Source organism: Diabrotica virgifera, chromosome 8 (assembly GCF_917563875.1).
Source record: "Diabrotica virgifera virgifera chromosome 8, PGI_DIABVI_V3a".
Taxonomy (NCBI): Eukaryota; Metazoa; Arthropoda; class Insecta; order Coleoptera; family Chrysomelidae; genus Diabrotica; species Diabrotica virgifera.
This window is the reverse complement of record NC_065450.1, coordinates 51384312-51411067: the sequence shown is the minus strand read 5'-3', so window position 1 is coordinate 51411067 and position 26756 is coordinate 51384312. Positions and strand designations below refer to the sequence as shown.

At 32.0% G+C, this 26756-nt stretch overlaps 2 protein-coding genes across 3 annotated transcripts; one reads left to right on the top strand and one right to left on the bottom strand.

Annotated features, from left to right (window-relative positions):
- Positions 1–561: 561 nt before the first annotated feature.
- LOC126889454 (DNA repair protein XRCC4-like) lies at positions 562–18760 on the bottom strand. Of its 2 annotated transcripts, XM_050657770.1 has the most exons (5): positions 18515–18760; positions 8645–8848; positions 3963–4068; positions 1830–2413; positions 562–1695 (listed from the first exon to the last, which is right to left on the bottom strand). In XM_050657770.1, the coding sequence occupies exons 1-4, from the start codon at positions 18635–18637 to the stop codon at positions 1842–1844; spliced, it is 1005 nt and encodes a 334-aa protein (XP_050513727.1). In that variant the 5' UTR covers positions 18638–18760; the 3' UTR covers positions 562–1695; positions 1830–1841. The 2 variants fall into 2 exon arrangements, with proteins under 2 accessions (XP_050513727.1, XP_050513726.1); XM_050657769.1 differs by having other exon boundaries at positions 562–2413.
- On the top strand, positions 18396–24402 carry LOC126889457 (28S ribosomal protein S17, mitochondrial). Its single transcript, XM_050657773.1, has 3 exons — positions 18396–18412; positions 18974–19304; positions 23959–24402. Exons 2-3 carry the CDS (start codon positions 19179–19181, stop codon positions 24316–24318), a joined length of 486 nt encoding a protein of 161 aa, XP_050513730.1. The 5' UTR covers positions 18396–18412; positions 18974–19178; the 3' UTR covers positions 24319–24402.
- The last annotated feature ends 2354 nt before the right edge of the window (positions 24403–26756 follow it).

Genomic DNA, 26756 nt, shown 5'->3' with positions numbered 1-26756 from the left:
TGAACAATTATTGACAGATAATTTCAACACCCAATCAGAGCCCGTATAAAGACTAATACCAAACTGTCGGTGTGCGCATGCGCGCAGATCAATATAAATTCACCCTTAATCTCAATCGCGCCTAAAGAAGTATAACTTCAAAAATATTAGTAATAGTTTAACTTACAACACTAGACTATGGTAGTGTGGATCTATTTTACCTCAACTTGCGACATTCCGTTGCAGGCATACCAGCAATAAAAAGGCTAAGAAGAAAGGGACAAGCACAGAGCCCCGTGGAAGACCATTATAAGTTTCACTTTTTTGCTCATATTCTTTTTTTATTACTTGGAAGGTTCTCTTTGTCAACAAGTTGTCAATGAGGTTAGTTATCTTTCTGCATATATTAATATGGGTCACTTAATCAGTTTATTTGATTAGTTCCTGTCTTCAAACACTACCATATACTGCTGTTAGATATGCTGATGAATGCTGCATCTGTTTTTTTTTTTGAATAATAGTGACAAGATTTGGTCCTTCTACTTCAAAAGTAGAAAATAGATTGCTAATAATACGCCATAGTTTAACAAAATTATTTATTAAAATTTAAAAAAGTTAAATATAATAATTTATAAAAAGTGTTAACATTGTAAATAGACAAATACGTAGAGGGGGCAAATTGCTATTAACTTTTACGCGGAAAAAATACCGAAAAAAATTTCACTAAACAATTATAAACCTCATCGATGTAAAATAATTACAGGGTGTATACTTCAATTTTAACATATTTATGTAAAAATTTTCAAATCTGTATGATATACCATCCCAGTATGACGGGTTGCCTACTTTAATAAGTAATTACCTATGTAAACGTAACTTTTAACCTGTCAAAAATTACATTGCCTTTTCGCTAGTTAGCGTATGTTATTTTAAACCATTTATTTATTATGTATTTTCGTTTGTTTTCTAAATTTTTACTGTATTTTGTTGATATGACTTCAATTAAAAAAAACAAACAAAGGCCCAATTACAGATAAGGGGGGATGTGTTTTGAAATCAACATTTCAAGCACATTTTTGAGATTTTTTCTATGGTACAATTATTATTTTAAAATAAATAAGCATATTAAGTACAATTCAAGGAATATTAAAAAAATTCAAGACAAAATATTGAAAAATAAACCAACGGTGGCAAATTTTTAGCTTATGAGTATGAGTTTTTCGAGGAACGCTGTCGAGTTTTTTTTAATATTAACGATTTGTAAGTTCTTGACTAACGAAGTCAAAAAAACTAAATTCTTTGTAACAAAAGGGTGAAAATTAGCATATTTATTATTGTTAAACAAAAAAATAAGCATAACAAAAAATAGATCTAGATAGCGTTATCTCACGAAATGTCTAAAGGAAATATACACAAAATTGCAGATGGATCGGTTGAGTAGTTTTTGAGTTACAATGTCCACCGCCTTTGAAAAAGCAGTTTTGAGAAAAACGCGTTTAAAGTTTTGATGTCTTCGTCTTCTTTTTTGTCTGACACGTAAAGTGATGCACATCAGAATATGTTTTTGAATCGCGGAGTAATCTAAAAAAGAAAAGGGGAACAGCTGTTGAATGTTTCTCACTATGCTCACGCATGCTGGCACGAAACCGCGTCAAAGCGCCTCGAAGGGAGGGATATTCAACATACTGTATCTCCGGTAATTTTAATCCGATCAATCTGAAATTTTTAGAAAGTATACTTGTAGTTATGCACTTTCATTTAAAATAATAAAAAATCGAAAAATTTCAAACCGTACCCCACCCTTAATAAAAGATAACTTTATTACTTAAAGTTTTTTATGAATGCATTACCTATTTTTTGTATTATATACAATCTAAAAGTTCTTGTGTATTGAAAGAATCCTCTTCTGTTGGAGAATCCTCTTCGATTTTGGCTATACTGGCACTTGTGGTTTCTTTATCTATTTTCTGTACTTTGCTAATTTCTGCAGTATTACAAATTTCTTTAAATTCACTCATTCCCCTTTGTCTTTTGGGCAGATTACCTAAATCTTCAGATTCGTCGAAAATCGAACCATAATTAACTTTCTTTGATGTACTGGGAAGCACTTTTTCGGTTACATTTTCCGCCTTCTTCGATTTTTCGTCATCGGTGTTATACCCATCCGAATTGTTACTTGATTCTGATTCTGAAACGTTCACTTCCTGCTTTGGTTTCTTATCTTTTTCCTTTTTTAAAGTTTTCGGTTTCCTCGCTTTTATTTCGGGATTCAATACCGGTCTTCCTGCCTTTAACGCTTCTATTGTTTGAGTTAAATGCTGAATTTTTCTTTTCTTTTCGTTAAGCACTAGGACAAAATTACTGTATAATTCTTGTTCTCTATTTAAGTTTCTATCTACTAGTTCTGTCAATTTTTCTTCCAATTTTGCATGCCCTACAAAAGAATTTTATTGAGTTATTGATTATCAAAGAGTTTACACATAAAAAAAGTTTAAGTTTTTAATCTAATAGCACATAAAATAATATTCAAAATACCATTTTTTATACTACCCGATCAAAAACATTGGAACCGTTCGTGACTGCACACCGGAGGTTATTCTGGTTCAGTCATAGAGAGCTGCATATATACCTCCTGATGAAAGACTAATAAGTTTTGAAACCGGTAGGGGTACTTGCAGTGCTCTCTGATTGAATTAAAATAAAATATAATGCGGCTGCAGTTTCGTGTTGCAACGAAATTGAAAATGTTTATTCATTTTTAATTTTCATTTTTACTCTAATAGGAGTACAGGGATCCATTCTCGTTGGAACTTTACCACGCTGAGCAGATGGGATGTGAATTATAAATTGTAAAATCCCCTCATCTTCCTTTCTCAGCATCCGTTATGGCTTGCATTTTTAGAAGCCTCGGAGGTGTAACCAGAGAGTGGTTCCAATGTTTTTCATCTGGTAGAATATAAAATGGTATTTTCAATATTATTTTATATGCTATTAGATTAAAAACTTAAACTTTTTTCTAGTAGATGTCGCTAGGGTATCCCTACCATTTCGTTCATTGCAATTCATGACTGCACGCCGGGAGTTATTTTGGTTCAGTCAGAGAGTATTAGTACCTCCTGATGAAAGACTATTAAGTCTTTAAACCGGAAGGGACACTTAAAGCGCTCTCTGACTGAATTAAAATCAAATTTAATGCGGCTGTAGTTTCGTGTTGCAACGAAATTTTGAAAACGTTTATTCATTTTTAACTTTATACATAGGGCCGGCGTAGCGCAGGTGGTAGTGTGCTTGCCTCGCATGCCGGTGGTCCGGAGTTCAAATCCTACCGCAGGCAAGAACAACTAGACATTTTTAAAATGTCTATAGACCTCAGGTCGACTCAGCCTGAATAAAATGAGTACCTTGGGCAAAACTAGGGGTAATAATAGGCGGTTGAAGCGTAGCACTGGCCCTGTTACTTTCCTTGTATATCGTAGGCCCTAGATATAGCAGACTACCCTGCTATACTCCCAAAGCCGCGTGCGGTATAAAACGGGAGACTATTATTATTATAACTTTATACATAATTTCATCATTTGGGTATAACAAATATTGAGGCTCTGACACTGTTTTATTGTGGCATATTTAATTAAGTATTATGTTTATATGGAAATTAGTTGCACTGAGCTTATATGGGAAATCGATATGGATGCTGTAGCGACATCTGCTTAAAACAATTCGAAGTTTTGCCCCCAAATGCCTTACAGGTTATTCTTTTGACTACAGAGACTGTCAGAATTTCCACATCTATGTAAAAGGATAACTCTCATCATCTTACCTAATATATCTTTTATAACAAAAATATTAAAAATATTCTTCAACGCGAAATATCAAATAAATAAATCAAGCTAAAAAATATAGGATTGATTGCTGTGCATTGTGTGCAGGTTTTATGTATACATTTTCTCAACACTGAAAAATATTTATAAGCTGATTTTTAGTACCTTTTTTTAACTCTGCTGTTTCAGTTGAATTATCTGTGTTCTGTTTCTTATTATTATTTAATCCGTAGCTATCTAACAAATCATATATACATTCTTCGAACGGTATCTAAAAGAGAAGAATATAGTAGATTATTATTAAGAATATTATCAGTAGTAATTGCACAAGAGCTCTGAAATTCTATATTAATTTCAGAGGTCGAGTGCAATTTGTTGCGATTATTTCATGAATAAAACTGTTCAAAACCAAAATTTTATTGTAATTTATTTATGTAAGTACCATTAAACACACAGTTTTCATAAATATTTGACGATTGAAAGTCATCACTTTTATAATTTTTAAAACATTAATTGTCATTAATGTCACTGAATGTATTTTTTCGTAGCAACGAAGGGCATCTGACGTAATATACTTAACGACGGGAGATTATCAAAAATTATCGATTTAATTCAGATTTCTGTAGCTTTCTATTGGTCAGAATCTTCTATGAATGAAATAATCAGTAGTAATTGCACAAGAGCTCTGAAATTATTGAATTTTTCCCGAGTGACACTTTGACAGTTTTAATTTCACGAGCCGAAGGCGAGTGAAATTATGTCAAAGTGTCACGAGAGCAAAAATTCTATATTAATTTCAGAGGTCGAGTGCAATTTGTTGCGATTATTTCATGAATAAAACTGTTCAAAACCAAAATTTTATTGTAATTTATTTATGTAAGTACCATTAAACACACAGTTTTTATAAATATTTGACGATTGAAAGTCATCACTTTTATAATTTTTAAAACATTAATTGTCATTAATGTCACTGAATGTATTTTTTCGTAGCAACGAAGGGCATCTGACGTAATATACTTAACGACGGGAGATTATCAAAAATTATCGATTTAATTCAGATTTCTGTAGCTTTCTATTGGTCAGAATCTCCTATGAATGAAATAATCGTATATAATATCACAAGAGAGAAAATTTTGCCGGCAATATTTTAGACTGGTATGAAAGTTTGTTGCCTGGCAATTTTCGCGAATTAAATTTTGACTTAAATCACGAGACGTCAGTCGAGTGATTTTGTAAAAATTTCATAACCGAAAATTACCAAAAGGCAACAAACTTGAATGAAACCAGGAGAAAATTTTGCCGGTAAATAATTTTCTCTCGAATGATATTCGACAAGACTATTTCACGAGACAATTAATGCACCATATCAACGAAATATAATCTTTATTTATTTGTTATTACCAGACACTTTCGTGACGGATCTGTCATAATTTTGTCGCTGGGAAATCCCGTCGCTAAGGTGGTTTGTCACTAGGAAACGATGCGTTGCTATGCCGTTTTATCAGTTAAAAACAGTCTAGTGAAATAGTCGGTATCATAACACCCTTAATTATGCTGTCTCTGCCCATGAAACTATAAATACATATTATAAGTTTGGTTTTTCTGTCATTAAAACCAGAGCAACCAACTTGCTTTATTCAGTTATGTACATGCATTTACAGTCGGAAAAATGAAAGAATACCCCATGAACGATCACATCAATCACTTATTTTGTATTTGCTGTCGTTTTCTATAACAAACGTTTGTTATTTATAGAAAAAGAGAGCAAATACAAAATAGGTGATTGATGTGATTGTTCATGGGTATTCTTTCGTTTTTCCGACTGTATACCTATATGTTTAAAAACTCAATAAAAATAAGCAATTGGACTTCGTAAGTCCTATGTTTTGAACCAATGTGACCGGAAGTAGAACCAGAAGTTGATATCTGAACTCTTCAAGTCAATATTTTTGCGTAGACTCTTCTAGTCGATATTTTCGCGTCACTTAACCCGGGAGTAGTCGCGTTCACTTCTGTAACGTGAATAGTCGCGTGTTAGATTCTATCTCACAATACGAATTTAAATACGAATTTCTCTCCCCAAAGCCATAAATTCCACAAAAAGAAGAAGAAAAAAAATCCTACGTATTACTGCACCCTTCCTCGAGGCACTTACGATTTTTTTTTTAAATTGGAAAATTTTTCATCAAGTTATCGCGAAAAAGGATAAAATGTAAGATTGTATCTAACGGCGCGACTACTCGCGGGTTAATATATATGATGTCACTAATTTTCAGTAATTTTTGCCAAACTTCTGCTCATAACTTTATAACCGGAAATGGCATCAAAACCGGAACTAAATATTTGAGCTTGACCAGCTTATGTTTTCCGTCTTGCTAAGGCAAGTCGAATAATATATCGCTTGTACTATTTCAGTTACTTTAAAACAGTACTTCCGGTTGCAACTCTAAAACCGGGAGTCCGGGGTCAACTTTCTCACCTCTAACATCATCTTTGGGTTATAAGCTCTCATTTGACATCATATTTGTCATTCTATCTGTTTAAGAACTGAGGAGTTATATTCGCGGACAGACTGATGTCCAGTTGCACCAACAAATAAATGATTGATTTGGATTGCCCGTTTATTTTAAAATATAATTGTCAAAAAACTGTCAAATTAAAATCAGAAATTTTAACAATTCTCCCAAAAATATTAAATTTTAACCTTTTCAAAAAAAAATGTTATTTATTATATTTGATGGTAAAAAATTTAATATATTTCGGGAGAATCGTTAAAATTTCTGTTTTAATTGACAGTTTTTTGACAATTATTATATTTTAAAATAAACGGGCAATCCAAATCAAAAACTCAATCGTTTATTTGTCGGTGCAACAGGACATTAGAGGCATGAAACCAGAAGTATATAACTGCTGCTAAGGCACGTCGAATAATATATCGCTTGTACTATTTCGGGACTTGAAAACAGTGCTTCCAGTTGCAACTTTAAAACTGGACGACCAATGTCAATTTTCTGTAACACCATATTTGGGTTATAAGCTCTCATTCAACACCTCATTTGTCATTCTATCTGATCTAACGACGGAGGAGTTGTGTTTACAGACAGACAGACAGTCATTTCTCATTCTATCAGATCTAATGACAGAGGAGCTGTGTTTACCTCAGACAGACAGCCAGCCATAAACACTATAAACGGGTGTTATAGTTCAGTTGTCTAAAAGTGTTTTGGTTCTATTACATGTAAACTATTTAACCCTTTCAATGCGGAAAGCGCACCAGTGCGCTTTGTTCATTTTTAATAAAAATACCAAGTTTCTTGTAAAAGGTATATATTAAAATACCCTAAATAAGGGTCACAATACAAAACGTTTTCGGATTAAGGAATCCATCATCAGTGTTTAAAAGCCCTAAAATTAAGTATAACCTAATTAAATGAGATAAAAGTTAAAATTGACAGAGGTTTTCAAGAACAAGAGGTCATACTTACAAAATTTGCATGCCTGAGCCACCAAAATGTATCGGGTAAAAACCCTTTAAATGTAAATAATAAGGAAGTTTTACATATTTATATAAAATTCATTGGATGGTATAGATAAACCTGGATGTTACCCAGGGCAACACAGGACTCTCTCCACGTGGTTGGAACTTTTTTTGGAGAAAACCTCACATATTGGATTTCAATGGCCAACTGACAAATGAATTCAAGAGCAACCCAAAATGACATCAAGAACTGTCAATGTAACCTAGTTGTAATGTTACTTCAGCCACAACATTAAAGATTAATTTAAATGTTTTAAGATAAAAAACAGTATCAAATTTACAAATAGTAATTATTATAGTTATTATTTTTACTATTTGTAAATTTGATACTGTTTTTTATCTTAAAACATTTAAATTAATCTTTAATGTTGTGGCTGAAGTAACATTACAACTAGGTTACATTGACAGTTCTTGATGTCATTTTGGGTTGCTCTTGAATTCATTTGTCAGTTGGCCATTGAAATCCAATATGTGAGGTTTTCTCCAAAAAAAGTTCCAACCACGTGGAGAGAGTCCTGTGTTGCCCTGGGTAACATCCAGGTTTATCTATACCATCCAATGAATTTTATATAAATATGTAAAACTTCCTTATTATTTACATTTAAAGGGTTTTTACCCGATACATTTTGGTGGCTCAGGCATGCAAATTTTGTAAGTATGACCTCTTGTTCTTGAAAACCTCTGTCAATTTTAACTTTTATCTCATTTAATTAGGTTATACTTAATTTTAGGGCTTTTAAACACTGATGATGGATTCCTTAATCCGAAAACGTTTTGTATTGTGACCCTTATTTAGGGTATTTTAATATATACCTTTTACAAGAAACTTGGTATTTTTGTGATTTATGGTATACAGCCAGCTACAGGAAGTTTATTTTCCTCCTGGATTTTTAATAAAGTGTGAAAGGCGCACCGGTGCACACATTAACTTTTCATTTAAACAAATTATGGCCGCACAGGGCAACTCCCTACCATTTTCCGCCACACTGAAAGGGTTAAACCTACATTTGAGCCGCTGAGAGCAAAAGTGGTGTAAGTCAAAAAATCGAGTTCTCCGCAAATTGATGTTTTGTTGGAAACTGTATACACACGGGGGTTTTTGTGGGGTTTATTTTTTGTTTGAACAAAGCAATATATTATGTTCATTTATCCGAACAAAAAACAAATTCCATAGAAACATTCGTCTGTACGGAGTTTCTAGTAAAGAGCTGGTTTGCTGTGGACTTTATTTTTTGACTTACACCACTTTTGCTCTCAGCGGCTCATTTGTAAAGTAATTAAATTATAACTAATATAAATATGTAGTTACCTTTTCAAGTTTACAAGAAAAATACTTTATATTAATACCATTTTCATTGCAGTAACAAACAAAGAATTTGTTTTGTTGTAATTGTTGTAATTTTAAATTTACATTATTTGGAGTATCCTGTAAGTATAGTTTCAGGGTAGAATAATATTCTTCAGCATCTAGATCAAGTTGTTTGGCAAACTTCTTAACATCATTACATGAAACCTACAAAAAAAAAGTTCACAAATTAAAAAGTAAATAAATAACAGTTGGAGATGTGAATAGAAACCAACTCAAAGTGGGTGATTTTCCAGAAACTGAAGCATGAGATTCAATTTGCTATAATTATTGTATATTCGCGGTGTGCAAGTACTTGGAAGGGAAACGAGAAACGACCGTGCGCGAGTCGCGGAGAAATATTGCAACTATCTTAAATTGTCAATTGAAATTGTCAAATTGACGTATATTTCATACCTTCTGTCATTGAAGTAGAAAAATTATATATTGCTCCACAATATTGATATGATATGCAATTGTTATATAAACGTAAATTTAATTAATTGTATTTTGCTTGCAGTACTGCATTTTAATAACTAATTTTATTTACTACATACAATTGTTTACGTTTGCATAACATAACCTGCATCTTATTTTTTCTTCTTATTATTTTTTTGGACTATGGCCTTGACAATTATCCAGCAACCAGGACTAATATAATTGGTCAATATAATTAAAAGTGCGAATAAAAGTACAAAGCGTAGAAATAGAGGTCGCTTTGCCGAACTTGCACGGTCCCAATACAACATTGTATATACCTCAAAAAAAAAAGAGCTGTTAACCACAATAAAAACAGCCAAAATCGAATACCTTGGTCACATCATGAGGAACAGCAAAAGATACAACTAAATTTACATAATAAATGTACCACAGATGCCATGTTTTCTGTACCACATGAGGTTTATCAAGCATTAAACAATAATCCGCACACTGCCACTGTTTTTTGTGATTATGCCAAAGCTTTTGATTGTGTGATTCACGACATTTTGATAAAAAAAACTAGATTTCTATGGAATTCGAGGTATTTCTTCGAACTGCTTTCAATCTTACTTGGATAATAGGAAACAACTGGTTAGAGCAAATTATACAAACTCTAGTCTCAAAAATGTTGTATGTGGAGTACCACAAGGTTCAGTCTTGGGTCCTCTACTTTTCCTTATCTTTATTAATGACATCGCTAGCTTAAAAATCGAGGGAAAAGTTTTTCTTTTTGCTGATGATACCAGTATCACTTGGAGCAACTCAAATATCGCAACTCTTCATGCTACTATAACTTCTGATCTACTCACAATAAAATCCTGGTCCTGTTCAAATTTACTCTCTTTTAACGTAGATAAAACAGTGGCATTATCCTATAAAGGAGCTCTTCAACCCTTACCTCTTCATAACAGCCAGATCAGTATCGTTGATTCTAAGTTTCTTGGTATTTTTTTTTAGATAGAAACCTTAAATGGTCCCTACATATTGATGTCTGAAGCAAGAAACTATCCTCAGCTTGCTTTGCAATAAGATCTGTTTCGAAGGAAATGAATTTAGCTTCTTCCAAAATAACATATTTTTCTTTGTTCGAGTCACATCTTTGATATGGTCTACCTTTTTGGGGTTCTGGTACGGCTGCCCAATCTGATGTTATTTTTAAATTACAAAAAAGAGCAATAAGATATCTGTTTGGCCTCAGAAGAACACATTGCAGAAGCTACTTCAAAGATCACAGGATTCTAACACTACCTTCGAGTACACAAAATTCGGTGTTGATCTTTTCCAGTGCGTCTCCGTTGCGTCTACGTCTACGCTACGTCAAACTATAAATCCAACTTTAATAAGTAAAATCTATAAAATTTTATCACCTAGTCTAAATACTTAACACAAAGTTAGAATATTAGCATAAAAACACAAGAGCACACAGAACATTTAAGAGAGCTGTAGGACTATCACAACAGGGTAGCCCCGAGATATTCCTCCTGAGAATAGTAAGCACCCACCAAAAGAAGTTCTTTGATTTTTATTTTGTATGTATCTAAGGGCAGTTCTCGAATTGGACGGCGTTATGCATAACTCGACCAAGCACCAAAACGTAGTTTTGAGATAAATGGCTTCAAAGTTTTTCGTTTCTTGGTTGCTTAATGGTCGCTTAATGGTAAGTGGATTAATGTCGCTTGGTTTAATTTTGTTTTTCTTAGTAACCGTTAACGTGACAATAACAGGGATTTTTTCCAAGATAGTTTTAGCTATGTGTCACCAGAATCCGCTGTTATCTCGATATTAAAGAAATGGCGCTTGGTCGAGTTATGCATAACGCCGTCCAATTATTAGGGGTAATTTATTAAAGAAATGTATAGCCAGACATGATTAGCTTTGCACCGATTGTCCAAACTGTCTTTTGATATCATTTTGAAACAAAAACAACATTTTTACGTTTTATTGCCATTACGTAGACAAAAAAACACGCAAACACAAAATCTGAATAGATTTACGAACGATTACAGAACAGAAGCGAACAATGCGACTTTACTACACACAATACTGTCTCAATCGCAACGAAGTTATGTTATTTAATAACAGTGAAGACTAAGACCATTGTTTGAAAAGTAATTTTTAATAGTCTTTTAATCTTTTCTAAACAATGCTAAGACAGTTTCAAATAAATAAAGGATACTACAGGTGCCTGTTGTTTTCGATAACATGACAATGAACGTTGTGTGCCATGAGTCATTTTTACTATGGTATATTATGTAGTTCAAATTACACAAATACGCATTATCTCTCAAATATTATATTACATACATTTTTATTGTTGAAATGTTTGTCTGATAAAAATTGGTCTGGGTTAGCCGGACTTCCGGGTTATAGTCATAGTCATAGTCATATAGGGGGTCGACTTATCGGGGTTCCACTGTACTTATAACTAGCTCAGGGGACTAATGTGTAGTGTGTGTTGAGTAAATGTCTTGTTACTTTGAAAAGTCAGACAAGAATATAACAAACAAAATGATTGTCTATAATAGAACATTAATTAACCCCGTAGTAACCTGTGGTTGTGAAACCTAGGTAACAACAAAATAAAATGACGCCCAACTCAAGATATTTGAGAGAAAGATACTGAGAAAATCCAGGTACAAGAGGAAGACGGCATATTGAAAATCAGAAGAAAAGACAAAATAAATGAATTAAATGAAGGATATGATATTGTAAGATTTGTAAAAAGTCTGTCATGGCTGAAACATGCCTAGAGACAAGAAAATACAACAACAAAGAAAATATTACATTGGATGCTGAAAGGATGATGAAAAAAAGGAAGGCCTAGAACAAGATGGAGGACATAGAAGATGACTTGAAAACCATGAATGTAAGACAATGGAGAAAAAGGGCACAAGAGAGTTCTCAGTTCGTTTGTGATCATTGAATCGACCGGTCGATTTATCGAGTGCGAAGTAATTAATACCAGTGTCCAATTTCGAATAATTTTGTTAAAATTTCGAGTGTAGTAGATTTTATAAAAAACTTAATTAACAGTGAGTGTATAATATGAGTGCCACCGAGGGGGGTGGTGAAGCCCCCCAAATTGGAACTCATTCTCCAAGCAGTGGTGACATGGATGTCCCGAATAATTGGGATATGGACGTCGAATCACAACGTAATGTATTAGACAAAAAAACAATAGAAAATATCAACATTCCAAATGTAAGTACAAATAATATTTCTAACGTAAAACATACGGAGACAACAACAGATATACAACAGAAACCAGTACGTATTGCAACTTTTTATAATAATGTCGATATCGCACCTTACTACGTGTATATTGAAAATAGTCTAGACAAATTCGATGGTAAATTAAACGCTATTAGAATAGGAGATATTTTGTTCAAAGAACATCCAGAGTTGGATTCCAAAATTAATTGCATAGATTCTATAGGGCGTAATAGGTTGAGAATTAAATTAAAAGACTATAAATCGGCAAATAATTTATTAAAATCGGTTAATTTAAAAAAATATAATTTGTTGGCATATATCCCTAAATTCATTACACATAAATTTGGTATAATAAGAAATATAGACTATGAGTTTGGTGAAGAGTATGTTAGAGGGAAAATAAATCCGTTTGATATGCATTGTAAATTTAGTGTGGAGGCGGTTAAACGAATGAATCGAAAAGTAGTTAAACAGGACGGTACTAAAGAATACGTGCCTACAAAAACCTTTTTTGTTACTTTTAAAGCATCTAGGTTACCACAATATATATGCATTAATCATGTAAGAATTCCGGTAGAACCCTACGAGCAAAAGGTCCTTTTATGCTTCAATTGTTATAGGTACGGACATTTAATTAAGCAGTGTAAAAGTAACGTTCGCTGTTTAAAGTGTAAAGATGGACACGAGACAAAAGACTGCAAAAAAAATTTAGTAGAAAAAACATGTTTCTATTGCAGTGGAAAACATTATACAAATCAAATAAAAGAGTGTCCAGAATTCGATAGACAAAAATCAATTAAAAAATTAATGACTGAGCAAAATTTATCTTATGCAGAAGCAAACACAAAAACCCCTAAAGTTACTTATGCACAAGTGGTCGTTAAAAATCCGGGACCGACCGAAATTTTAAACAATAAATATATAGCCGACAGTAATCATAATTTAAACAATAATTCTCATGACCTTCAGTTACAATCTAATATATTTCCCTCTTCCCAAATGCAGTCAAGCGGGCAAAAGTCGAGTTCGGTGCACTTCCAGCATTCTGCGGTTTCTCACAAAAGACCTAGGTTGGTGAGGTCTCAAGAACAGGATAATACACTGAATTTACATAAAAAAATTATATCACCAATTCATTTACCGAGTTCATCGACAGCCGTTTTCGAAAATCAAAATTACAAATCAAACTTAACATTGAATCAGTCTCATCAAGAGACTTGTGTCACTGTTACGGAGAATGCTTTAGTAGGTTTAATTTTATCCATTATAGGAATCTTAAAACAACAAAATAAATTTGAAATTCAAGAATCAACTTTACTTAGTATTATTCAAGATAAATTTAATGCAATATCTGATGATGAGTTGTTTTAAGATCTGCCAGTGGAATTGTAGATCAGCTATATCTAATAAAGAAAACCTTCAAAATATGTTAATAAATGAAGATATAGATATTGCTATGCTTTCAGAGACGTGGTTTAAACCATCAAAATATGTAAATTTTGCAGGTTATAACGTTATTAGGGAAGACCGCCCTGACGGGTACGGCGGGGTGGCTTTTCTGGTAAAGTTAAATTTAAAATATAATGAGATTATTGTAAGACACTCCAATAAATTGCAAGCAAACTGTATCCAACTACTATCAACCAACAAAATCAGTATATTTTTTGTAAACATTTATGTTACTCCAAGAAGTTCCATAGGGACGGATGAGTGGGGCGAGTTTTTTGAATCTCTCCCGAAGCCATGTGTAATCGGGGGCGATTTCAATGCTCATCACACCGCTTGGGGATGTTTAACAACCAATTCTCAGGGCAACAGGTTACAAGATGCCATAGACAATACGGATTTGGTATTATTAAACGATGGCAGTCATACATTAGTGCCCACATTAAACAGTAACTCCTCAGCGATAGACTTAACACTCTGTTCATCAGGTATAGCACATCTTTTTGAGTGGCAAATTATGGACGATCCACATGGTTCTAACCACATTCCGATTTTAATTAAATTTAATTGTGAAATGAGCAGTAATGAAATGATGGTGTATAGTAGATGGATAACAAAAAAAGCCAATTGGAATAAATTTCAAAGCGAAATGGACGAACATTTTATAAATAATGATAATAATTATAATTACAGCCAATTTATTAATGCAATTAATAATGCAGCTGTAAAAGCAATACCACAGAGATATAAATATAAGCAAAATAAAAAAAATAAACACTGGTGGAATGATGAATGTCAGGCAAAAGTTAATAACAGAAAACAATTATTTATAATATACAAAACCAATCCAAACCTGCAAAATTTAATAAATTATAAAAGAGCTGATGCAATAGCAAAAAGAACGATAAAAATAACTAAAAAAGAATCATGGAAAATATATTGTCAGTCCTTAAATAAAACCACGCCTATGAAACAAGTTTGGCAAAAAGTAAATAGTTATAAAAATAGAAAACAAAACAATACACATTACATAGAATCAAGTGCTGAATGGATAGAGGATTTTCAAAATAAATTATGTCCAAAAGTTTGCATTTCTAAACCATTGCAACCTTGTTTATATGATTCCTCTGGAAATTCAGATAATTATTTAACAACGCCTTTCAGCATGCATGAATTGAATAGAGCTATGAAAAAAAATTGTAATACATCCCCTGGAAAGGATCAAATTCAGTATAACATGATATTTAATCTATCTTATTCCGGCAGAAATGCGTTGTTGGACATATATAATAATATATGGTTTAATAAAATACCAATTCCCAATGATTGGCTTGATTATATTATAGTCCCTTTATTAAAACCTGGGAAAAAATCTAATAATTCAGATTCTTATCGACCTATAGCTATGGCATCTTGTTTATTAAAAACTTTTGAACGAATGATTAAAAACAGACTAGAACATTTTTTAGAATTCAACAAATTATTACCCGAAAACCAATTCGGATTTAGAAAAAATCGTTCAACGTTAGATAATGTGACTACTCTAGTTACTGACATACAAAGTGGATTCTCACACAATTTTTCAACAACCTGTTTATTCATAGATATAAAAGGAGCGTACGATAATATTCAATTAGACATTTTAATGGACAAGATGAAAAAGCTAAAACTACCGGAACTACTTATTTTTAATATTTATAAATTGTACAACGAGAGAAATATTTATATTCGTACAGTAGACAAGTTAATAGGTCCTCAAAAAGCCGCTGTAGGCCTTCCTCAGGGCAGCATATTAAGTCCTATTTTGTACATTATATACGCATTTGACTTCGATACTATATTCCATAGGAATATAAAAACATTACAATATGCCGATGATATATGTATATATACGGCGGAACAAAATATAGAAAAATGTCATCAAAACTTAGAGGTAGCTTCAGATTCATTAGAAAAGTGGATAAAGAATAACGGACTTTCCATTTCAGAAAATAAGTCAGCAGCTGTTACATTTACTAGGAAGAGGTTTCATCATCCGTCTTCCATAACACTAAAAAATTACACAGTCCCGTACCTAGCTTCAATTAAGTATCTAGGTATTACTCTAGATACGAAACTTAACTGGAAATCTCATATTCATTATATAACATCTAAGATTGAAAATGCTATAAACATCATAAAAGTTTTCAGCCATAGTAAGTGGGGGGCAGATCCGAATATTTGTCTTCTATTTTATAAATCTTTTATCCAGTCAATAATCGATTATGGGTGCGTATTATATGGATCGGCCTCTGAATGTCATCTTAAAAAGATTGATCAAATCCAAAATAAATGTCTACGAATCTGTAATGGGTATCTGAAATCTACACCCATAGTTGTTATGGAGGCGGAAAGTTGCATACCTCCACTTCTGTTAAGGAGACAATTCCTAAGTAATAAAAACTTATTTAAGATATACGCAAAAAATGACAATCTTACACACACAATTCATCAGTTAACTATCGAGGTTTTAACAAATCGTTATTGGAAATATAAAAAAACTCCTCTATTGATCGAAAGTTATTATAACTACCCAGAAATTAAGGACAATATATTGACTATTAACAACTTCACATCATTTAAACACTACGATAATCGCCCTGTATTCCATTTAATCGATGACTACCCTAGACTCCCGGAAAAATTACTAAATAAATATTTTCTTAATAAAATTCATCATCAGTGGGAAAATCATGATTACATATTTACTGATGGTTCTGCAATTAACGGAAATACCGGTTTGGCTCTTTATCACGTTAATAAAAAGATAAAGCGACTGTATAAACTGCCTAAGGGATCGTCAATATTCACTGCAGAAATAGTCGGAATTAAATATGCACTAATCTATGCTCAATCCCTATCCGGCACTAATATAGTAATATTCTCTGACTGCAGAAGTGCATTAGAAAAGATAAAAAATATTAACATAACTGACCAGTATGACGATTTAATGAAAGATGTATATGAAGTACTTACAAAATTGAATAAAAATGGAAAGATAATTACATTATCATGGGTGAAAAGTCATTGTGGGATAGAATATAATGAGATAGCAGATATATTAGCAAAAAGAGCTACTACAGAAGGGGAGATGATTAACATGAAGCTACCTTTTAACGATCACGTAAGCCAAATGAAAATAACTATGAAAACTAAATGGCAGGAAAAATACGAAAAAGCCAACTCTGGGAAAAAGTTTAAATTGTTGCTTCCAAAAATAAAAACAAAACCATGGTTTTTTAATGTACATAATAGAAATTTTATAAAAACAATTTCACGAATCAGAAGTAACCATGCAATGTGTCCGGAATATAAACACCGTTTAGGTATCCAAAACGAAGATTACTGCGAATGCGGAAAACATGGTAGTTTAGAACATATTATATTAGAATGCCCGTCTATTCAACAAGAGATCTCTACACTACTTAATAATCTATATAAATTAAAAGTAGACACACCTTTTAACTTGTCGAGCTTACTAGCAACTGAGGATATACGAGTATATGAGGTTATTTATGAACATACGGTTAAATGTAAATTTAAATTATAAGCACACTAACATAAATCCTACTCTTTTGTATCCATTCCAGGGGTCCCCTCCCCCGTGTTACAATACCCCGCCGAGATGACCCTTCGGCAAATTAGCACTCCTTCTAAATCTCCTTTGTGATAACTAACAAATTTATATGAATGGTAAAAAAAAATAAATAAAAAGTAACCAATATAGTTAAAAAAATAATAAATTAATTAAAAAAAAAAATGATAAAAAACAAAATAAAAAAAATTAAGAAAAAATAATAAAAAAAAAAAAAATAAAAAAGAAATATTAAAAAAAAAATAATAAATAAATACTAAAAAAAAAATAAAAAAAAATAATAAAAAAAAAATAAAAAAAAAATATACGTACCTATATTAAAAAAAAATAATTTTAAAAAAGATACAATTAGGTACATTATAAGGATAACCATTAATATAATATTGAGTATTATGTACAATAATATGTGTTGTTCATTAAATATAAGATAATATAAGATACACATTATGTGAAAATTAATACTTACCTGAAGCATTTTCCTTATAACTTTTACACACTTGTTCTGGCTAATTGGCTTAGTTCCAGTGCCATAAAACAAAACACACACACACACACAAGAGAGTTCTGAATGGAATGACAGCCAAACAGGTAAGGACCCATTCAGGGTTATGATCACAAAAAACGAAAAAGCTTTTTCTTATGAGAAGACCTTGCGATTCTAAGGGTCAGAAGCCAATGGGAAGTTGCTAGGAATCGACAGCAGTGGTGACTTCTCTGAGAGCAGGCCTAGATCCACAAAGGAATGTTTAGCTAATTATGATAATGGTATTCTTAGAAATGTGATGCATATTTTAATATTGACATTAATAGAGTACTGATTCAGTCATTTACATAAAATATGAATTATTTTTCGTTAATTATCAGTTAACCAATGATGGAAAGAAAAAAGAATGATGAAAGGCATGGAGACATATTTCTCCACCTACCTTGACACTGTAAGGTATAAGAGGACAGCTTAAGTAAGTTAAGTATTAGTTAACCAATGCTGTTATCCTCAATACAGTTTTTACAGTTACAGCACCATCGATACATATTTAACAATTCTCTATCTTCATATTTACCTCAGCTTTCCAAGCATTGGATTTTTCTAAAATAACCAAACTAAAATCACTTTCATTAAATACAATATTTAGTCTGAATTGTTGTGCATTTTGTGTTTCCACCTTTTTAAAAAGCGAACTCATTCTACCATTGACAAAAATGAAAAAATCTTGATTAAAACATGAACATAATATTAAAACACTTATAATTATGTTAAAAAATTTAAAACATTTGTTTATTTAGATTATTTGTTAGGTTATATATTAATTTAATGTCAAATAGATTCTTCTGTTCCTCAGAATAGGGCAATTTGTCTACTTTCGACTGCATACTTATAAAACGGTGAAATTAATATATTGTTATGACATACAAATAGATTGGAAACAACTAATTAAAATGCAGTATTTTCAATAAGAATAAACTTTTAAACAAAGCTTTTTATTTATAATTAAATGTGAAATGTGGTTTGTATGTTCTAGGATTTTTCTTGATGGTTGTAGTCAGCATAATCATAGACAAAGACAACTAACTATTCATTGGCACGAACTTGGCCACGAAACGAAAATGTCACATACACATAACCTAACATTTGATTAAAAGAAAAGAACATTAAAAAGTATTTGTATTGAATTTTGTTGATTGTTGTAAATAGAACCAAGTACAGGACATAGCCTTTAATTCAAAATGGCAATGTTGGTGCCTGCCATAAATAAAAGTTTTATGTTATTAGGTCAATGTGTACCATGCCTTAAACAAGGAGCATCCAAATTTAAAGTGAAGCGCTTAGAGCTTGATACCAATTTAAATATGGTATGTATTATTTGCAAAATAAAAGTTTATGTAATCAAGTATAAACCTCTGTTTTTGGCTATATTATAACAAATTCTTCCTCTCACAGGCCAGTTTCTTAACTGTCAAAATTGCTCTCTTTGTTACAAGCAGACACAACTGTTATAAGCAAATAACATTCATATTAGTCCAATATGTTGTTTAGGGTCATTTAACTTATTTTTTCTTAGTTTCAATAAATTATCTGCAATGACTCACAGTAGCAGAAGCTCTGTAGTTTTTCATCAATGTTATTGTTATATTATCCCTCAAGGATCTGTTTTAGGACCGCTTATATTTATTCTTTTTATGAATGATCTTCCTGATAACATTAACACATTCGCGGTCATGACTGCATATGAAGTCATTTACTCCATAAGATTATGTGTATAAAATGACAGCGTGTCCGCGAATGTGTTAAATCTCGAGTTATTACTACTTACACAGATGATACTGCACTAGCGATTTCTGCGCCTAGTAAAGAGGAACTTATATTATTATCCAACAGTGTTTTTAGGTCATTTGTAGATTGGTCCAAAGCAAATGGATTCATAGTAAACGTTGATAAAACTCAATTTTTATATTTTCATTCCCAAAATGTTCTTAGCAATGTATACTCATTATCATTTAAATTTGACGATATACTTATTTCGTCAGTTACAACAACAAAATTTTTAGGTTTAAATATAGATTGCCGTTTGAGATGGACTGAACAAGTCAATGCAACAAATACAAAATTAAATAAATCCTTTTATGCTATTTCTAGAATAAGAGATACTATGCCGATATCAACACTGATCAATATCTATTACGGCCTTGTTTACAGTCATATGAGTTCCGACATACTACTATGGGGAAATTCTATTGACAGCTGTAAAATTTTTGTAACTCAGAAAAAAATGATTCGAAAAATATTCGGGCTAAAATTTCGGGAAACTTGTAAACCAACGTTTATAAAATACAAAATCATGTCATTCTATAGTCTGTACATTTACCACACTCTTCTGTTTGTCAAAGAAAATTTCAATCAATTTGAAACTAATGCTCATCAACAGGGCACGAGGATATATATCCACTGATATATATCACGATATATATCGTAATATATATCATGATATTTATATTATATATATCGTGATATATATCAGTACTTTATTTCGTACTAATTTTTACATAGGAAGGTTAAAACCAAGGACAATTGCTGTCGCCGTAGAAATTTGGATTCAACTGGAAAAAGATCTGAGTGATCAACCAATTCAAATTAAGAACTTTTATTACAAAAGGAGGAATATGGCTCTAGGTTCGACTCATTTTTTGGCAAACTTAGTGGACTATCGCTTTTTGGAAGAAAGACTTACTGTCGAACAAAGAGAACAGGTTTATGAATATTTTAATTCAACCAACACAGATTTTGTTCCGTTTGTAATGGCCCTAACTTCGAAGTCTCAACCTTTTTCATCTTTCATGTAACATCCAAATTTCAAAAAAACATCTCCATTATTATGGCAGAAGTCTGTTCCAATCGCTGAATCTGCTTGGCCTGATAAAAACATATTTATCAAACGAATTAACCAATTACTTACACCAGTAGCCTCAACGGCAGGCATTGAAAGGTGCTGTTCAAGCTTTGGACTTGTGCATTCCAAATTACGAAATAATTTAGGAATCGAAAAGGCTGTTAAACTTGTATTCATGTTTAAATATTTAAACAGTTCTTCATACCAGAAACATGACAATTTGGAATGGATTTGGCCTGAACAATAAACTGAAAGAAGGGAAAATGAAGAGGCAGAATTAAGTCTTGGGTGCTTTACTGGTTTTGATTCAGACACTTCCGATGTTAAACCATCATTTTAAATAATTTTCTAAATTTTGGTTTTATTTTTTAAATGTTCAGAATTTTAAGTTATTTTGGGAAAATAGAAATAACTATATGTTTACATTAATGTTTTCAATATTTTTACTTAATTTAGTTGTTACTTGGATACTCGCATCATTTTGTTTTCCGTTTATGTAACATATTACCATACATACGTTTATATTTTTGTATTTTTTATTTAAGTAAAAATATATCTTTTATACTCTTACATTCTACATTTAGAGTCTTATTTTGGTCAATTTAGTTTCTCCATTGAAATGTTTTCCAAAATATCATAAATATCACATTTTGGATATATATCAGATATATCATATATTATATCCGATATTTTGATATTTATATAAATATCATGGATATTTTGTGCCCTGCTCATCGACATGATTACCATACAAGAAATTCTAATAAGCTCCGAATCCCCAGTTTAAAACATCAAGATTAGAAAATAGTTTTAAATTTATGGGAATGAAATTGTACAATAAACTTCCCGATGAAATGCAGGAGATTGCTAATTTTAACAGTTACAAAAATAAAATCAAAAATTTATTATTAGCCAAATGCTACTATTCAGTCAAAGAATTCCTTGACGATAGCCTATAAACTATTTTAAACTATTTTATTTTTTATGTATAACTTGTTTTGTATATGTCTAAATATGTTATTTTATAATATATGTTATCACGTGTTAGGTGTTAGGTACCTATATAAAATTTTGTAGCTGAACAATGTTAGCTTGTAACAGTTATATTACTGTTCTACAATGTAAAATCATCTATATGACCTGTCTTATACATTTGTAAAAATGTCTTGAAATGATCAATAAATATTTCTATTTCTATTTCTATTTTAACGTTAAAGTACCATTGATTGGTATATTCTTGCTGTGATGGGGCATCTGTGCTCTCCTCCATCATCAATTGTCCACGATATTCTTTTCACCTGTGTAAAATATCTTTTTTAGAAGTGAGTAGAGATCCGTTATCATCTTTGATAGTGAAGAAGTTTGGTGTAAAGAAACGTGTTATCTGATTTATTTTTTAAACATGTCTCTGATCTAAGTTTTGGTTTTATGCCCTTCTATCTCCTTGCAGATTTTGTTCAAGTGTCTGTTCTTATCCCTTTTGTAGTCATTGTATTTGATAGTTCAGCTCTTTATTATGTAATCAAGAATTGAAAATAACAATGTGAAAGCAAAAAGAAACAATCGTTTTATTGATATTTATCATTTACATGGGATTGTACTAGAACACTTACTTATTCAAATATAAAATATATCTTTTTTCTACTTATCACTTACAACTTACCTACCTCTTCCTTGTGGATCACTTTCCTTCAAATTTGCCTATGCATATTCTGCTTTCCTCATTTTTCAATATTTATTTTACTAATATGTAATCTAAAATAAAATATAATAATAGGTTTGTTCAACACAACGAAACACTATCATGTAATGATCACACTCCTGTGCAGTAAACAAAATAGGGGAGACGGGGCAGAACGGGATACTTAAGAAAGAAAGCATCATAGAAAGAAAACTAAACTATGTATTAAAAAATAACAAAGTCAGACAGTATCACTTGCTATTGAACTTCATATAACTTACTTTATACTTACTTACTTAAGCCATCCTCTTGTACCTTACGGTGTCGAGGAACTTACTTTATTTATAATCCAATCCACGGGGCAAAATGGGAAATAATATGGGGCAAAATGGGAATGTATTTTAGTCAGGCTGGCAGAGTTCACAAATATGAGCACCTTTGTCTTCATCCTCAACACCTGGAAAGGAATTATGAGCCCATTCATGGCAGACACTGCACACTACTCATCCTTTAGTTGACTACAAATATAAGTATTCGCAGTAGATGCAACCACACTCTTCATCATCTTCTGATGAGTCAGTGTCCATCTCGTTTTCTTCTTTAGTTTTCTTTGATTTTTTTTTTATTAATTTCAGTTTTAGTCAGATTCTTCTTACGAAGTTTAAATGCTATAAAGTAGTAGCAAGATAGGATACTACCCTGTCTTGCCTTGACCGTTTTGCCCCAACAGACATTATTTCAAATAAAATTGGTAATTTCTAACGTAAAAGATATAAAACGGTTCACAGTGTTACATGATAAAATTTGCTTACTTACTTTATAGCACTTCTATAAATATCACCAAACTTTTTAAGAAAACAAAAGAAAACGGATTTTATATGCAAAGAAACACACTACGTGACTAGAAGTTTCTTTCTAATGACTGAAGTGAGTCAACTCACGTTGGTTCGAATGGCGCTAGTGCCGATATTATGACGACTATAAGTTATGCACACCGATGCATTTCCCGTTCTGCCCCGAGCCTCTTTTTGCCCCGGTCTCCCCTACATTACAACAAAAAATGATCATTCATCGCATCATCCTTCTGATTGTTCCAACAAAAATTAGGATCATCTAGTGACAGTTCCACGACGATCATTTCAGTAATTTTTTGTAATTTTCTTGTCAAAACAACATGTTTTTTACATTAAAAAAAATTGATTTTTCTGGCCAGTCTTTTTCAAAAAAACATTGCATTAAGGGGTTAAGCACTTCCTTGCCTCTACGTTAGTCCATGTGCAGTCTGTATTGTTTCCTTCTTTCTTCTCTATCACTCTCTTAACGTTTTTGGTAGATTTTGTTTTAAGATTATTATTCACTAAACATGTGTAATGTAATGTAATGTAATGTAAATAATAGTGTAAATAATGTGTATAAATATAATGTTTAAATCTTTTAGTTTTTCCCAAAACATGAGTTCGTGTATGCACACGATCCTGAAAAGAAATGTAAGTCTGGTGATATAGTCATAGTTGAACTTCTGCCAGAAAGACTTACTAGATTGATTACGCACAGAGTGAAAGAAGTCTTGTACCCATATGGTGACATAACAGACCCTGTTACTAACAAAAAAGTTGTTGCTGGTAAATACAGAGATCATATTGAAGACATAAACAAGGTATATGGTGAGAAGAAATCATCGTTTAACTATAAAAATGCTCCAAGTAGAGGTTGGCAAGAAGATAAGAAAGATTTTACACATTTGGAAACATATATTAAGTACCATGAGTCAGGAGAAGATGATCCTAAAGCGGTGTAGAAAGTGTTTTTATAAAAAAATTGTACAATTAAACTTTCGTTAATAGTTATATTAATAGTTATTATAGTTTTATTATTACCATAATTTTTATTTATTATTTATGAATTTTAACAAACTTACTGAAGGTTTTCATATTTTAATGTTGAAAACAGTTAATTATCCATGTATATCTGTCTGTCCGTCTGTAAACACAACTCCTCCGTTATTGGAAAACAGATAGAATGATAAAACGTCTCGAATGAGAGCTTATAGCCCAAAAGTGGTATTAAGGTGAGGAATTTGACCTCGCAATATTATTCCACGCCCCTTAGGAAAACGAGAACCAATATAATAAATACACTTCTCCAAGAAATTAACGCATCACCTTAAAAATTAATCATTTTTAATGTCGAATTTCCTAAACCTGTTGTTCGATTTAAGTGATTTTTTTAACATGGTATGTATACTCTTATTCTTTAACAATATCGCTGTAATAATATTGTTGCTAGACAGGTACATTGTCATTGTATACCGGATGTACCAATCAAACTGATTTTTTCTCCAAGTTCGAATCACCCTGTGGAATATTCTAGCATTTATATAATACTGAAATTAAACCCAACTATAGATAGCCTCATGTTTTCTTAACATTCTGTTTTTTTATTCATTCGCTTATGTTGGATAATAAAAAGTTAGGTACTTTAACCACTAGCCGTGTGTTATATCTGCAGATTGAATAAGTAGAACATTTCGATAAATATATTTTGACAACTAATAAAATATGAACTGACATAACTACATATAACATTACATAACAACTGCTATAAATAGAGGAGGATACTATAATCTCCCACGCTATTTTGAACTTAAAAAAATAGAAAAGAATTAAAAACCTAAATCTAAAATCTTGACTTGAAAAGTCGAATTCGTTCAGATCTTCTTAACTGTGGAAGATCATTACGTTCTTCAACAGCAGGTTCATTAATGGGTACCGCAGCAGGTTCATTAATGGGTACCAGTTCATTATCAGGATGATCAGGTTCTATCATTGGATCTACATTTTCGTTGATTGGATTTGGATGTAAATGGACTGGAGGTTGGATAGATGGCAGAAGATGCAGGGGTAGTTCTTGATACTGTGGCTGATAATGAATTACTTCTGGTTCGTTTACAAAGGTTACATTCTTTTTAGGTACCATGGTTTTACGAATTTGGTCAATGTGACGTTTTAAACAATAGCCATCATCAAGTTGGACTTCGTAATGTAACAATCCATACTTTTTAACAATTGTGCCAAATTTCCAAAGTTCCTGGTTACCTTGGTAATACCGTACTTGTACTCTCTCCCCCACATTTAATTGTCTTGCACCATTGGGTTGATTTTGTGATCTTCTAAGTTTTGGTGGACGTAGTGCGTCGAGTTTGATTCTTAAACATCTGTTCAGGTACATTTCAGCTGGTGATTTTCCACAGGAAAGTGGTGTCGCTCTATATTTTAAAAGAATTTCTTGTACTTTCTTACTCATGGGTAAACGATCAGTAGACATAGCTTTTAGTCTCATTTTTAGGGTTTGAACGTTTCGTTCAGCTAAGCCGTTTGTAGCAGGATGACCAGGAGCAATAAACTTTTGAAAAATACCATGAGTTTTTGAAAAATTTTTAAATTGATCACTTACAAAAATTGTAGCGTTGTCTGACACCATAACCTGAGGATATCCGTGAGTAGAACATATCTCTAACAGAAGATCGATGGTTTTTTCTGATGTTGGCGCATCCCTAAGAATTTTGATTTCAGCCCAGCGTGATTTAGCGTCAACCACAACAAAAAAATAAAAACCTTGGAATGGACCCGCATAATCAATATGGATGCGGTCCCAATTTTCTGTTGGAGTATCCCAGTGGTGCAGTGGAGCTTTTGAAGGTGATTTTCGAATTTCAGCGCAAGGTTGACATGACTTGACCATAATTTCAATGTCTTTGTCAATGTTTTTCCAATAGCAATACTTTCTTGCAAGTTGTTTCATCTTTGTAATACCTATGTGAGTTCTGTGGAGTTCCGATAGGACCAGTCGTTGGAGTTGAGTTGGAATAACAATTCTCTGACCTTTAAAAAGGATCTCGTCTTCTAAAATAAAATCATGTTCATTTTGATTTTGTGATTTTAAATCAGATTTAATTCTTGATAAAATAGGATCTTCGTCTGTGGCATCTTTGATATTTTGATAGGTTAGATCGTGTGTTGAAATTTCTTTTATTGACTCATGACATAGATTTAATTTCTTCGTTGAGAATTTTTTCTAAAGAAGATGAAGGTTGATTGATAGAAGCTCTAGAAAAACAGTCGACGTTAACGTGATCAGAAGATTTTCTGTATTCGACTTCGTAATCAAATCCTGATAAAAATGATGCATATCGAAGTAGTCTAGCAGAAGTCATTGAAGGTAATTTTGAATTTTGAT

What these genes read in the sequence shown, in the direction of transcription:
- LOC126889454 (XM_050657769.1), bottom strand. Translation starts at nt 18,637, where the DNA reads ATGAGTTCGCTTTTTAAAAAGGTGGAAACACAAAATGCACAACAATTC. An exon ending in TTTCTTGTAAACTTGAAAAG is followed by an intron (nt 4,069 to 8,644) that starts GTAACTACATAT and finishes CTTCTCTTTTAG; the next exon opens with ATACCGTTCGAAGAATGTAT. An exon ending in AACAGCAGAGTTAAAAAAAG is followed by an intron (nt 2,414 to 3,962) that starts GTACTAAAAATC and finishes ATTCTTTTGTAG; the next exon opens with GGCATGCAAAATTGGAAGAA.
- LOC126889457 (XM_050657773.1), top strand. Translation starts at nt 19,179, where the DNA reads ATGGCAATGTTGGTGCCTGCCATAAATAAAAGTTTTATGTTATTAGGT. An exon ending in TTGATACCAATTTAAATATG is followed by an intron (nt 19,305 to 23,958) that starts GTATGTATTATT and finishes TAAATCTTTTAG; the next exon opens with TTTTTCCCAAAACATGAGTT.